The sequence below is a fragment of the Lagenorhynchus albirostris genome, chromosome 14, assembly GCF_949774975.1.
Source record: "Lagenorhynchus albirostris chromosome 14, mLagAlb1.1, whole genome shotgun sequence".
Lineage (NCBI taxonomy): Eukaryota > Metazoa > Chordata > Mammalia > Artiodactyla > Delphinidae > Lagenorhynchus > Lagenorhynchus albirostris.
Genome location: NC_083108.1, coordinates 79,981,091 through 79,996,212, shown reverse-complemented (window position 1 = coordinate 79,996,212; position 15,122 = coordinate 79,981,091). Strand labels below are relative to the sequence as shown.

Below are 15,122 nucleotides of genomic sequence, written 5' to 3'. Positions count from 1 at the left end.
CGTGGGCTTTCTCTAGTTGCAGTGAATGGGGGCTTCTCTTGTTGCGGAGCACGGGCTCTAGGCTCGAGGGCTCTAGAGCACAGGCTCAGTAGTTGTGGCGCACAGGTTCAGTTGCTCCGCGGCACGTGGGATCTTCCCCGACCAGGGCTTGAATCCGTGTCCCCTGCATTGGCAGATGGATTCTTAACCAGTGTGCCACCAGGGAAGCCCCAAAACAACTGCTTCTTAAAGTAAAAGTCAACCACGTAAAGGTATGATAACGGTGGCAGTGCAGTAACTATGTCCAAAGGACTCGAGGAACCTCCTGAAATATCTAATCTATAACCTTAACATACATGGAAATACATGGTCCCATAAGTTTTTGGAAGAACTCACACTTTCTGTCAGCCTAACAATAAAAACCTCTTAAATGCTAAAAACTGGCCAAATATAAAAATGAATGCCACATAAGGATAGAAAGTAGCATCTAAAAATAAACCCAGGGCTTCCCTGGTGGCGCAGTGGTTAAGAATCTGCCTGCCAATGCAGGGGACACGGGTTTGAGCCCCGGTCCGGGAAGATCCCACATGCCTCGGAGCAACTAAGCCCATGAGCCACAACTACTGAGCCTGCGCTCTAGAGCTCGCGAGCCACAACTACTGAGCCCGTGTGCTACAACTACTGAGCCCATGCACCTAGAGCCCGTGCTCCACAACAAGAGAAGCCACCACAATGAGAAGCCTATGCACCGCAACGAAGAGTAGCCCCCACTCAACTGCAACTAGAGAAAGCCCATGCACAGCAATGAAGACCAATGCAGCCAAAAATAAATAAATTTAAAAAAATAAATTAAAAAAGTTTAGTTTAAAAAATAAATAAGTAAATAAATAAAAATAAACCCATACATTTATGGTCAGCTGAATTTTGACAAGGGAGCCAATACAATTCAAAGAGTAAAGAATAGTCTTTTCAACAGAAGGTATCGGTACCAATGGATAGTCACATGCAAAAGAAATAAAGCTAGACCCCTATCTCACTTCACATACAAAAGTTAATTGAAAATGGATCAAAGAAGACTATACTTTCAGGGATCATATAGAATGGACCTGAGGACATGGGGAGGGAGAAGGGTAAGCTGGGATGAAGTGAGAGAGTGGCATGGACATATATACACTACCAAATGTAAAATAGATAGCTAGTGGGAAGCAGCTGCATAGCACAGGGAGATCAGCTCCGTGCTTTGTGTCCACCTAGAGGGGTGGGATAGGGAGGGTGGGAGGCAGACACAAGGGGGAGGGCATATGGGTATACATGTATATGTATAGCTGATTCATTTTGTTATACGGCAGGAACTAACACACTATTGTAAAGCAATTATACTCCAATAAAGATGTTAAAAAAATGGATCAAAGACCTAAAATTTCTTGTTACATTAAATTTCTTGTTACGTGAAAAAAAAAAAAACCTAAATGCAAGAGCTAAAAGTATAAAATGCTTAGGAAACTTAGCTGTAAATTGACACTTTGGTATAGGTAATGGTCTTTTAGATATGACACCAAAAGCAAAAGCAACCAAAGAAAAAATAGACATATGACATTTAACTAAAATTAAATATATCTCTGTGCTTCAAAATACACAAGCAAGAAAGTTAAAAAAAAAACAGGGACCTACTGTATAGCACAGGGAACTATACTCAATGTCTTGTAATAACCTATAATGAAAAAGAATCTGAAAAAGTGTACTTTCCTGTACACGTGAAACTAACAAAACATTGTAAATTAACTACACTTCAATTTAAAAAAAAAAAGATCTTCATGGGAAATAAACATTTCATTCATGGCAAAAAAAAAACCTATGGAATGGGAGAAAATTTCTGCAACTCATATATCTGCTATGGGTCTAGTATTCAGAATATATATAAAAAACCTACAACACAACAACAAAAAGACAAATCAAATAAAAAATGAGCATAGGATTTGAATAAACATTTCTTTTAAAAAGTTATACAAAAAAAAAGTTATACAGTCAATATCCACATGAAAAGATGTTGAACACCACTAGCATTGGAGAAATACAAATGAAAACCATAATGAGATACTTCACACCCACTAGGATGGCTACACACCAATAACAAGTGCTGGTGAGGATGTGGGGGAAATCAGAAGCTTCATACACTGCTGGTGGGAACGTTAAATGGTGCAGCTGGTGCAGCCTCTGTGGAAAAAAGAGTCTGGCGGTGCTTTAGAAAGTTAAATATAGCTATCACGTGACTCAGCAATTCCATTTCTAGGTATATAACCAAAAGAAATGGAAACGTATGTCCACACAAAAACTTGTACATGAATGTTCTTGGCAGCACTGTTCATAACAGCCAAAAAAATGGAAGCCACTCTGATGTTCATACACTGATGAATGGATAAACAAAATGGGGTCTATTCACACAATAGAATATTACTGAGCCATAAAAGGGAATGAAGTACTGATACAGGCTACAATATAGATGAACCTTGAAGATTATGCTGAGTAAAAGAAGCCAGACACAATAAGACAAATATTGTTTGATTGCAGTTATATGAGGTGCTGGGAAAAGGTAAATTCAGACACTGAAAGCAGATTAGAGGTCACCAGGAATTGGGGGTTACAGGTACCAGGGGTTTAATGGTTAGTGTTTCTGCTTGGGGTAACAAAGAAGTTTTGGAAGTAGATAGTGGTGATGGTGGTGCAACATTGGGTATGTAATTAATACCAGTGAATTATATACTTAAAAGTGGTTAAAACATAGTAAATGTTATATTTTACCACAATAAAAAAAAAAGAAAAAAGAAAAAGGAATGAGGTACTGATATAACATTGACGAACCTTTTTTTTTTTTTTTTTTTTGCAGTACGCGGGCCTCTCACTGCTGTGGCCTCTCCCGTTGCGGAGCACAGGCTCCGGACGCGCAGGCTCAGAGGCCATGGCTCACGGGCGGGCCCAGCCACTCCACGGCATGTGGGATCTTCCCAGACTGGGGCACGAACCCGTGTCCCCTGCATCGGCAGGCGGGCTCTCAACCACTGCGTCACCAGGGAAGCCCAGATGATCCTTTTTTTAAAAAAAAAAATTTATTTGGCTGCACCAGTTCCCAGTTGCAGCATGCAAACTCTTAGTCACGGCATGTGGGATGTTCCCTGACCAGCGATGGAACCCAGGCCCCCCTGTATTGGGAGCGTGGAGTCTTAGCCACTAGACCACCAAGGAAGTCCCTGACATGGATGAACCTTGAAAACATTATGCTGAGTGAAAGAAACAAGACAGGAAAGACCCCTTGTTTTATGATCCCATTTATGTGAAATGTCCAGAATAGGCAAATCCATAGAGACAGAAAGTAGATCAGTGGGAGGAAAGGGCTGGATAGGAATTGCGGGGGAATGACTGCTGAAGAGTACAGGTACATCTTTTTTGGGTGGCAAAAATATTCTGGAATTAGTAGTGACGACTGCAAAACTTTGTGTCTATATTAACCACCACTGAATTGTACACTTTTTTATTTTTTTAAACATTTATTTATTTATTTTTAATTTATTTATTTTTGGCTGCATTGGGTCTTCGTTGCTGCACGCGGGCTATTCTCTAGTTGCGGCAAGCGGGGGCTACTCTTCATTGCAGTGCGCGGGCTTCTCATTGCAGTGGCTTCTCTTGTTGCGGAGTGTGGGTTCTAGGCACACGGGCTCAGTAGTTGTGGTTCACAAACTCTAGAGCACAGGCTCAGTAGTTGTGGCACATGGGCTTAGTTGCTCTGCGGCATGTGGGCTCTTCCCGGACCAGGGCTCAAACCTGTGTCCCCTGCACTGGCAGGCGGATTCTTAACCACTGCGCCACCAGGGAAGTCCCCTGAATTATACACTTTAAAAGGGTGAATATTATCTCAAAAAATTTTTAAGTGAATGTCAAAGATAAGCAATGAAGTTTTTCTGACATGAAACGTTAGAAAATTTCTTTATTATTACTCATTAAGCACCAGCTTAATACTGCAGAAATTTCAAATCACCCATCAACAACTCATTCTTCCCCACCCCACAGCCCCAAATTCTTGATAAAGAGATCTTCAAGTAAAGACACACTCTCTTCTCTCCTCTGTATAAAACTTTATGAAATAAAGGCAAAGAACTGTGTACATCTTGCTGTAAATGCTGCCCACAGCTGTGAAGACAGTGTCTGCCCAAGGCTCCCTTTACTGTCCAGGTCCTGAAAGACTCTTGTTCATGAATTGTCTCTTCACAAAGCAAGTCCACCACTAACAAGAGGGGACAAAACAGAATGAACAGTGGTGGTCAAATCACAATGCAAGTTCAAGGTAAGGTCAGAATATGAATTTACTTAATAACAAAACTTAATATTGGTCTGGCAGCCCTTATATAAACTCTTTGAAGATACATAAAAAATTTTCCTCCCTCCCTCCCTTTCTTTTGGAGTGACTCACAGGTTACTCAAAATAACAACAACAAAATAAATGTAATACATTAAAGCTATCTCACACAAAAAAGCTGTTATATGGGTTTACAATGCCCCAACATAAGAATATACAACCAAAATTTTTTATTACATGCAATTCATTATTCAGTGTGATTCAGTGAACTCCTACTATGTATAAGGCACCAAAGTTAAGCAATACTGCAATGCAAACACTAAAGACCTCAATGTGTTTAACAGTGGCTACAGGGTAAAAGGTGATTTATCAACTAAATGAGAAAAGAGTTTTACCTTGCTGGGTTTATCATTCTGAGGGTCAAAAACTTTCTCACAAAGTCTCAGTCCAGTCTCTTGCCTCAGCTGTTGTAAGTAGGCCCTCATCACTTCTAAAATCAAGAGCAGGTAGAACAATAAAAAAATGTATTTGAGAAAGCATCCCAAATGGGCTGGCTACTGATCTCGACATTGACCTTGGCAATACATTTCAATACCTTCGAACAGGATAAGAAATAGAAACGACAGTTCAAATGGTTTTATAACTATACTCATTTTGGTCCAAAAGATTCTCCACATGTCATGCTTGTTGCCAAGGATCTTTTGTGAGAGTGAGTAGTAAGATAATGTACGGGCTAAAGATTCCACTCTCAATCTGTACACCAGTCAAGGCAAGAAAAGGAGGGGTGTTAAGAAGTCCAGTGGAGAAAATCTTGTGCCATATAGGAAGGTAGAGATGTTGTTCTTACCATCTTCCTGTTTGTTTGCAGGTTTGGCGTAAATTGCATTAAGTGGAAAACCAGGCTCTCCAGGAATGGGAAAATTAGTGATTCCCAGTGTATACATTTCTTTCTCGCCTTGGCTTTTAGAATTGCACTTAAAAAAAAAAAAAAATTATATACACAAACATAGGGAAAAAGGATAGTAATATCCAATTTTCAGTTTTTTATCTAAGTAGCCATGTCTGGGGTTATGTTTTTGGTGCCCTTTTGCAATCTGGTGAAGCCTGTAGGCCCCTTCTCAGACTAATGTTTTAAATGAATAAGATAAAACAGAACTACAAAAGAAACCAATTATAGTGATATACAATAATTACCATATTAAAACATCAAATTTATCACACAGTCATACATGTGCTTCTTTATTAATGCGCTAAATAACAAGACCCAGCAGTGGGCCTAACAACTAAATTTTGAAGTAATAATGAATGTAAACAAAATTTCAAAATATCTTCAACTCTAAATGTAATATGAAAATGCTGGGGACTTCCCTGGTGGCGCAGTGGTTAAGAATCTGCCTGCCAATGCAGGGGACACGGGTTTGATCCCTGGTCCAGGAAGATCCCACATGCTGTGGAGCAACTAAGCCCGTGTGCCACAACTACTGAGCCTGCGCTCCAGTCAATATTTACTTGTCCTTAAAGTCTCAACAAGTCTAAATACCTATTAATTTGTGTTCCTGACAAATGATCATCCAAGTTTAATTACCTTTTGGAGTTTCTTTAGACACTCAGAAATGTAGAGAGTTATATATATCAAGGTCCTATCGGCTTCATTCTATGGGAAGAAAACAAAACTCAAAAACAATTCTGATCAAAACCTAATAATTATGTGCAATAAATGAATTCAATCTTTGTCTTTTGATTTATCAACTGAAAACTGTGAAAGCAGTTACTACAGCATCAAAAATTCCCATTTTCGGGCTTCTCTGGTGACGCAGTGGTTAAGAATCCACCTGCCAATGCAGGGGACACGGGTTCAAGCCCTGGTCCGGGAAGATCCCACATCCTGCGGAGCAGCTAAGCCTGTGTGCCACAACTACTGAGCCTGTGTTCTAGAGCCCGTGAGCCACAACTACTGAAGCCCGCGTACCTGGAGCCCATGCTCCACAAGAGAAGCCACCGCAGTGAGGCCCACGCACTGCAACGAAGAGTAGCCCCCGCTCGCCGCAACTAGAGAAAGCCCGTGCACAGCAATGAAGACCCAACACAGCCAAAAATAATAAATAAAAATAAAATAAATTAATTAAAAATACATAAATATTTTTTTTAAAATTCCCATTCTCTGCATGCAATCTTCTCAAGCCCCCTTTCTGTCTGCCCCTGGGGAGGGAGCCACCAGCTTCCACCCTGAGCTTGTGTGGCTGCCCCTGTTTTCACCCTGAGCTTGTGTGGCTGCCCCTGTTTTCCTCAGCTCCCTTCGCCCTTGGGTTCCTGAAGAGTTGTGCCAATAGCTCCTCATTCTGTGTACGAAGGAGAGTTAACAAAGCCTCCTGGAAAACCTGAGATGAACCATACGGCTGGCTAACCTTTAAAAACTCTTTCACTTCAGGATCTCTGCCAAGAACAGAAACATTTATGACTCTAAATGAGGAAGCAATTATTTCACAAGTGACTTGTTCTTGAAGAGCTTCATTAGCCCAACTCTTGACCTAACCCAAAGGAAAAATGTGGAGAAGACAAATGGATGCTAATCAAATGTGGCACATACTTCATGTCAAATTTTACACAGATTTATAATTTTAAAGAAACAAACTACACTTTTCCCTATTTTTAAGATTATATGATATTCGAGAATGAAATGTGGCAGAACTTTAATTACAAACACCACACTTAAGACTATGCATTAGATATAGAAACATCTGTAACATCATAGAATGTTTAGACCACAGTTTATAGACCAAGAGTCTACAAATAAGGATTTCACATCCTGCTTGATTCCGAGAGATTAAAGTTTGGCAAGGAGTTGAAGTTCCATATTCTAGAACATTATCAAGAAGATTTATTGACATTCCTTGTAACTTGCTCATAGCAGCATCTCAGAGAACTTCATTTTCCATTTCCCCCCCTCCTTTTCTGCCCCCACCCCACTTCTGCCTTCCTCCTGAGCTCACAAGAACTAAAAGCAGAAGGGAAGAAATGGAGGTTGAGGGAAGGGTCCAGGTCACTGAATTTTCTTTATCTCTCCATCTTAGGTCCAAGACATAGAAGTATATTAAAAAAGCAACATAGCATGCAGAATTTTTTGGTTTGGGACTTCATACAGTAGGCGCTTAATACTGTTGAATAAATATAAATAAGTGTCTAGACCATGGGCTGGTAAATTTCCTCTGTACAGGACCAGATAGCAAGTATTGTAAGCTTTGTGGGCCATAGTCTCTGTCACAACTACTCAACTCAGCTATTGTGGCATGTAAGCAGTCACAGATGATATATAAACAAATGCACGTGGCTATGTTCCAATAAAAGTTTGTTTACAAAAAGAAGTGGTGGGCCAGATTTGGCCCTCAGGCTGTAGTTTGCCAACCCATGGTGTAGACCTTGGAGGAAAAACGAGGAACTAACATTGTTACAGAATTAGGCACTGTTCTGGATTTTTAAAATCACACAATCTCATTTCATTTAATTTATTCCTTACATCAACCCTGACTGCCAGGTTGATACCATCCCCATAAGAAAACTAAATTAAGGAGTAAAAGCTCTATACAACATTGTAAATCACCTATACTACAAGAAAAATTAAAAAAAAAAGAGTAAAAGCTCTGTACTTTACCTTAATTTCATAGTTTTTGAAGAAGACATTGGCCTTGAAGTAATAGATAGCTTCATCCACAATATCTGTATCTTTTGCTAAGCAGGACACAAGGGGAGTAAGGCAGAAAACATTAGCCAAATGTAAAACATAACATCTAAAAAAGGTAAAAAGAGGGGCTTCCCTGGTGGCGCAGTGGTTAAGAATCCACCTGCCAACACAGGGGACATGGGTTCGAGCCCTGGTCCAGGAAGACCCCACATCCTGCGGAGCTACTAAGCACGTGTGCCACAACTACTGAGCCTGCGCTCTAGGGCCCGCGAGCCCCACGTGTCACAACTACTGAAGCCTGCACGCCTAGAGCCTGAGCTCCGCAACAAGAGAAGCCATCACAATGAGAAGCCCTCGCACCTCAACGAAGAGTAGCCCCCGCTCGCCGCAACTAGAGAAAGCCTGCGCACAGCAACGAAGACCCAACACAGCCAAAAAATAATAAAATAAATGTATAAATAAATAAATAAAAATTAAAAAGCTATCAAGAAAAAAATATCCAAGCTCAACGGTCAAGGGTTTTGGAGTTTTATAAAATAAGATGAGGGTACTGAAATATAAAGTCTTTAGAAACAATTTCTAGAAAAATAAGCACATGATTTATTCTTATAGCTTTATTGTTTTACAAAAATTATACATGCCCATTAGAGAAACAAATTAATCAACACAGAAAAAAAACTTAACTGTCACCCTAATCTCACTACCCAGAAATAACTGCTCTCAACATTTGGTGAACATCACTCCAGACATTTCTCAATACATTTATAAAAATAGACTGAGACAGGCGATTGGGATTGACATATATACACTAATATGTATAAAATAGATAAGTAATAAGAACCTGCTGTATAAATAAATAAATAAATACATTAAAAAAAAAAAAAAAGACTGAGACAGGGACTTCCCTGGTGGTCCAGTGGCTAAGACTCCATGCTCCCAATGCAGGGGGCCTGGATTTGATCCCTGGTCAGGGAACTAGATCTCACATGCATGCCACAACTAAAGATCCTGCGTGCCGCAACTAAGACCTGGAGCAGCCAAATAAATAAATTAAAAAAAAAAGACTGAAACATAGACTAACTTTAATAAAATGCTTTTTAAAAAATACAAGGTACTCAATATAATTTTATTTGACCTTACATACTATAGCTTTAGGTAAAAAACTCTTAACTGTCATTTAGGAACACACTGGGATTCACAAGTACATCTTTCTTTTTACGAAAACTGACTTCAAATATATTTGTACAAGCTGTTCAGATGGCTAGAGACTGAGAAAAGCCAGAAGTACTGTTGTAACAAAGACAGATCTCATTACAAAATTTCTTTGCCTTTTTTTTGGGTTTTCCTTTTTTTTTTTTTCATTTTAAAAAGGTCAAAATCCCAGGATCTTGATATCCAACAGCTGGTTTCTGCAATGCAGAAATGGTTACTTATATTTCTCGTCCCTGACTTCTATCCCTCTCACACAGCAGAAATGCAAAACAATTCTGAAGTTTTGGTACTCTGAAGAATTTCAACAGAATTCTTTTTTTTTTCCCTTCCTTTTTTAAAAAAATTTTTTAGCTTCGCTGCACAGCCCATGGGATCTTAGTTCCCCAACCAGGGATCAAACCCATTCCCCCTCTAGTGGAAGCACAGAATCTTAACCACTGGACCATCAGGGAAGTCTGCAACAGAATTCTAACTCTAGACTTGTGTTCCCTGCAATCTATTTTCTTATCTGCAAAAAGGAAACTTCCTCAGATGATCCAAACAGCGCTTACAAGAGCCAGCTAGTTCTAAATGTCACATTGCAGGGAGGGGGAGGAAGCTAGACAATAGGATTTAGAACCTAGAAGAGTGTTTGGTATATAAAAGGTGTTCAAAAGATATTTGTTGAGGGCTTCCCTGGTGGTGCAGTGATTGAGAGTCCGCCTGCCGATGCAGGGGACACGGGTTCATGCCCTGGTCTGGGAGGATCCCACGTGCCGCGGAATGGCTGGGCCTGTGAGCCATGGCCGCTGGGCCTACGCGTCCGGAGCCTGTGCTCCACAACGGGAGAGGCCGCAGCGGTGAGGGGCCCGCGTACCGCGAGCGCGCGCGCGCGCGCGCGCACACACACACACACACACACACACAAAAGATATTTGTTGGATGTAAGTAATTAGATTAATGTTAACAGTTACTTAGTCTACAGCACAGGCTTATACTTCTCCATAATTCCAATTCAGTCCTAATCCAGCCCCCAGGGAAGAGTTAAGAAGTCACTCCTTATCTACAGAAATCAGAGTTCCGGTTTCTTGCGGTCCCATTCTCCTTCAAGGGCCCAAGAATTGCAAAGGTGGTAATTAGATTTACTCCATCCTTGGTCAACTGCATCTTCTGATATATAATATGGTATTTTGTAACGATCTGAGAAGAGCTCTGGGCCAACACTGACTCTTATTCTTCTTTTGCACTGTAATTCTTTTACATTATTTTTTCTCTTTTTGGTCTGCTTTTTCCCACTGTTCCTTTTTTTTCATCTCAGAACAAGTAAACAGTGTGGTGACTCACCAAATTTATTAAGTTTACTGAGCTTTCAAATGGTGTTGAAAACAAAATTAAGAGGAAGTCAAGTCAAATAATCTGGCAGAAGAATGGAGACAGGGTCAGTACAAAATTGGTAATCCAAACTATGGTCTTGGAAACCATGAATGGAACTCAGTGCAGGCGGAAAAGGTGTCTAATATAATACAAATTACACTGTTGGCAGAACATCTCAGAATGTGTCAGAAGAGTCTCAGATAGCATCTGAAATGAATGAAGCTTTCTGAACAGTAAAGAAAATGGCTCACCCTCGCAAAAAAAAAAAAAAAAAAAAAAGAGTACCAAGAAAGAAAGTAAAGATATAATGTTCAAGAAGCAAGAGAAGAAATTAGTAATATTATACAGGATACTTAAGATTGAGGTATTGCTGAAAACTGAGATCCTGAAGAATGGACAAAGAAAGTAGATTTAAATAAAGAAGAGGTTAAAATACATTTTGTTTTTTCCAGCTTGATGACAGAGAAAGGAGGGAGACATGGCGTTCTACAGAAGTAGCAGCATTAGTTTTTAAGAAATGATAGTGATGATAGGAAGAGTGTTGAGAATTAAGCACATTTCCTCTTCCCTCTCAACAAAATATCCTGGAGAAATTGGCAGCAATAATACAGTTTCTTGTTAAATGCAACATATACCCATGATCTGAAAAGGTCTAGAGCACAATATCCCCCAAGCAAATAGAAAATACAAGAGCAACCTGAGACAGAATTTCCTTGATTTGACGTCAGCGGGTTTCATACCAAAATCTGAAAATAATGGAGTTTCGACTTACTCTCTCTAGGGGCGGGTCCTTTGAACTGACTTCTGATAGGCAACAGTGCCATGTTTCCAATGAGTTTCGTGTCAGGGTCCATGAGGGAAGAGTGGTAAGCCTGTAGTGGCAAGCCAGGTAAGAACACAAAAGCAGAAAGAGAGCAAATGTCAGCAGGGCAAACAAGTACATTTCCCGAAAGGAAAAAAAGACTAACTCATCCAAGATTAACTGGCTCATGAAAACTGACTATTAAATTTTGAGAAAATTTGAGGCAAGCTGGTTGCTGAACACAGCCATTATTAAAAATGAAATTATATAAATTTACAATTATGTAAATTATATTAAAAACAAAGGTAATAAATACTTGAAATTTATTACTTCCTATTTAAAAAATTTATTTTTAATATGATCTTAAGCTTATTTATACCTTTTGTATCTTTATGGTGTAAATACTATATAATGAGGTGCTAATGTGCATCTCTTCCAGTTCCACATTCAGTGACACCACATTGGTAACTGGTGGAGTATTTACACTATAGAAATAGGCAAACACCATATAAATCAGGGGTACCCAGCCCCCAGCTGTTGTTAAACCACAACCCAAGCACTGGCTCTTCAGCTCTGCCACTTCCTGGCTTTATGCCTTTTTTTTTTTTTTTTTTTTTTTGGCTTTATGCCTTTTGACCAAGACATCACTTTTCTTCTCTTAGCCTATTTCCAAATTTGTAAAATGAAGAGATACATACTTGCTTTCAGTGGGTGGATGGGAGTTAAAGGAGGAGGGGGAAAAATCATATTTATGAGAGCAATTTATAGGCTGATTTCTAGTTCTGCTTTTTACAAGATGTCTGGCTTTTTGTAAGACATGGGCCCCATTCATTTATTCATTCATTCATTCATCAAAAGATTCCTAAGCACCTTCTGTGTGCAAGGCATGCGGATCCAATGGCATGCAAGGCTAGTATGGGCTCTGTCCTTGAAGAATTTTCAGGTGAATGGAGAAGACAGATATTAAGTCTGTCTTCTTAAGAGCACCTGCACAGGGGAAGCCCAGGTGCTCTAGGTGCAACTGGAATGATGAGTACAAGGCTTTAGTGTTCTGGTAAAATCAGGCTTTAACAAGATTTAATAGTGTGCAGCCTTGGGCAAGTTACTTAACTTCTCTGAGCCTCAGTTTCCTCCTCTGCAAAATGAGAAAACAATAACATATCTACTTGATAGAGTCACTGTGAGGATTAAATGGGATAATTTATATAAAGTGTGTAACTCAGGGCCTGCCTGGCATACATCAGGAGTCAAATGGTAGCTATGAGATCCGTAAAAATACGTACCGATAACTATGGTTTGCTCCTTTTTATTACAGATATGCTTCATCTAAACAAGCCTCTACCCTCCCCTTCACCAGCTATACTGTCTTGTTACCCATCTATTTCCTTCATGGCATTTGTCATTATCTGAAACAATCTCCTTTATTTTATTTGTATTTACATGTTTATTGTCGGTCTCCCCATTAGAATGTAAACTCCTTAAGAACAGTGATTTGTTGGCCTTATTCACTGCTGTCACAGTGCTTGGCATGCAGCAGGTGCTCAGTAATGTTTGTCCTATGAATAATCACATGTTATTGAACCTCTTTTTTCCTCATCTGCAAAATGGAGACCATGATGGTGATAAATCTACCCCAGAGACTGGCTGTCAGAACTTAAGAGCAACCAAACCACCATCAATTTTTACTCCCACTCTGATGCACGCGAAAACAGAAACATCCGGAAACCGGGCGCGGACCTTGCGTCTGCTCTGAGAGCCCTAAACCCAGCGGCGCAGGGGTGGCCGCCACTACCCGGGTGACAGGGGAGGAGTCCGGGAAGTGGGGTCTCACAAATAACAAGCAGCTTAAGAGACCCGCCCCCAGAGGCGGAGGAGGAAGTGGGCCTGCAGGAAAAAAAGGAGAAGCTGACTCTAGACTTGAGATATGAAAAATTAAAAGGGCAGCCCTGGCGTTCGCGGCTCTAGTGAGGCTTTGGGAACCCTGCTGGAGTCGGGGGAAGGCAGAAAGGGCGAGAAAAGGGGTCGGGATTGGAGAGGAGAGGGCAGAAGAACTGAGGCAGTCTCCTCAGCACGCCCGGGATCTCCGGCCCACTCTGCCGCGCCCCGGTCCTCCAAGCTCGGTTTACAGCCCCGGGCCGCCCGAATCCTACAGGGGCCGGCCCGCTCCTCTCGCCTCTCCCCTTCTCAGGCCCCTGCTTTCTCTCTGCCCCCCTCGGCCCGCTTTTCTCAGCGCACCCACGACTTCTCGCCACTTTCCCAAATCCCCGCCTTCTCCCAACACCCCCAGCTCGGCCCCTTTACCGGCATCTTGGAGGCGCCCGGGTTTCAACCCCGATGAGGAGGATCGGGTTAGAGCGCGACGCTTCCGGTCTGGCAGCCCGGGCGGAGTAGGCGGAAGTGAGCCGGAAGGGGAGGGCGAGGGCAGGACGCCGCGCTTCCGGCCTTGCTGTTCGCGGCAAGCTGTTGCGGCTGCGCGGATACGCAGGGGCATCAGGGGGCGCCCGAGCCTTAGGCATGGGCTCTGAGTGTCGGGCTTGCGTGAGGTGTGGGCAAAAGTGGAGATGGATCTGGGGGTACTGAATCCCAGTGATAAATCACCACTTCCTTTGTTTTTCCTTAAAGATCACCTTTTCAGTGAAGCATTCCTTGGGGCACACTACTTTAAATTCAGTCCCACTTCACTCCCCTTTCTCTCTTTTCTTCCTTAGTTCTGATTCTTTTTAGTTTACTTCTGTGTTTTGTCTCCCTCTCTCCATGTGAACGTCGACAAGGATTGTTTTGTTCACTGCTATATCACTACACCGATAACAGTGATGGTACATGGTAAGCATCAATAATACTTGTTGAGTGAAAGAATGAACTCAGTCCACTGATTTTAAAAACGGAGAAAGGATCACAGTGAGAAGGGATTTGTATATTACTCGTGTGATTATGTGCTGCAATTCTTTGTGTAATGGTTGAGAAAATGGACCCTGGGTTTGAATGCAGCTCCGAGATTTATTGGCTGTGTAACTCCGGGCAAGTTAACTTCTCTGTGCCTCAGTTCTTTGTCTGAAAATGGAGATAACAGTACTTACCTCAGTTTTCTGAGGATGAAACGAATTGCATGTAAAGTGCTTTGAAATTACACGCCCAGAACATACTAAAAGCTCAGGAATTCTTAACCTATTATGCCTCTGGTTAAAAGCCAAGGTCATTGCTGCTTCTGGCCATTTCTTCTGCCAGTGCCTCAAACCAGATTACTTTGTCCCATGTTCCCACAACTGATTTGTTATTTACATCTCTGGCCAAATTGCACCTTTTAGGGGGAGACTTATTTGACGGGCATGCAAAGTAGCCCCACAGTCACTCTCCATTTCATTACTGTTTTCTTTTCTTCACATTCCTTATCAGAGGTTTCCTTGTTTATGGTTAGTCTTAAGGGCCCAGCATATCATCGCATGACAGTAAGGTCGTGTTTGCCCTAGGCAGTCCCATTTTAGCCCCAGTGCCTGGCACCCACTAGTAAATTTGTCTGAAGAATCACGTCAGGCTCTCCTACAAGACAGTGAAATCCTTCAGGACTGGAACTGTCATATTCATCTTTTAAACTCCAGTGTCGAGAGGGGAAGGAAATGGAATCTGACCCTTCACCTCTTCCCCACAGGCACACACCAGACTCTCCAGAAGCTAAAGTAGGGAGGTATAGCTCAAGGAGTAATGAAGAGGGCGAATGAAAAGCTGTCTTTTCTTTCTTCCCCTCTCACATG

At 41.4% G+C, this 15,122-nt stretch overlaps 1 protein-coding gene across 1 annotated transcript; it reads right to left on the bottom strand.

Moving 5' to 3' along the window:
- Window positions 1-3,944: 3,944 nt before the first annotated feature.
- Window positions 3,945-13,765, bottom strand: ARPC3 (actin related protein 2/3 complex subunit 3). The gene is made up of 7 exons (XM_060170492.1): window positions 13,675-13,765; window positions 11,344-11,443; window positions 7,977-8,053; window positions 5,913-5,981; window positions 5,175-5,301; window positions 4,723-4,817; window positions 3,945-4,255 (listed from the first exon to the last, which is right to left on the bottom strand). Exons 1-7 carry the CDS (start codon window positions 13,678-13,680, stop codon window positions 4,193-4,195), a joined length of 537 nt encoding a protein of 178 aa, XP_060026475.1. The 5' UTR covers window positions 13,681-13,765; the 3' UTR covers window positions 3,945-4,192.
- Window positions 13,766-15,122: the final 1,357 nt, after the last annotated feature.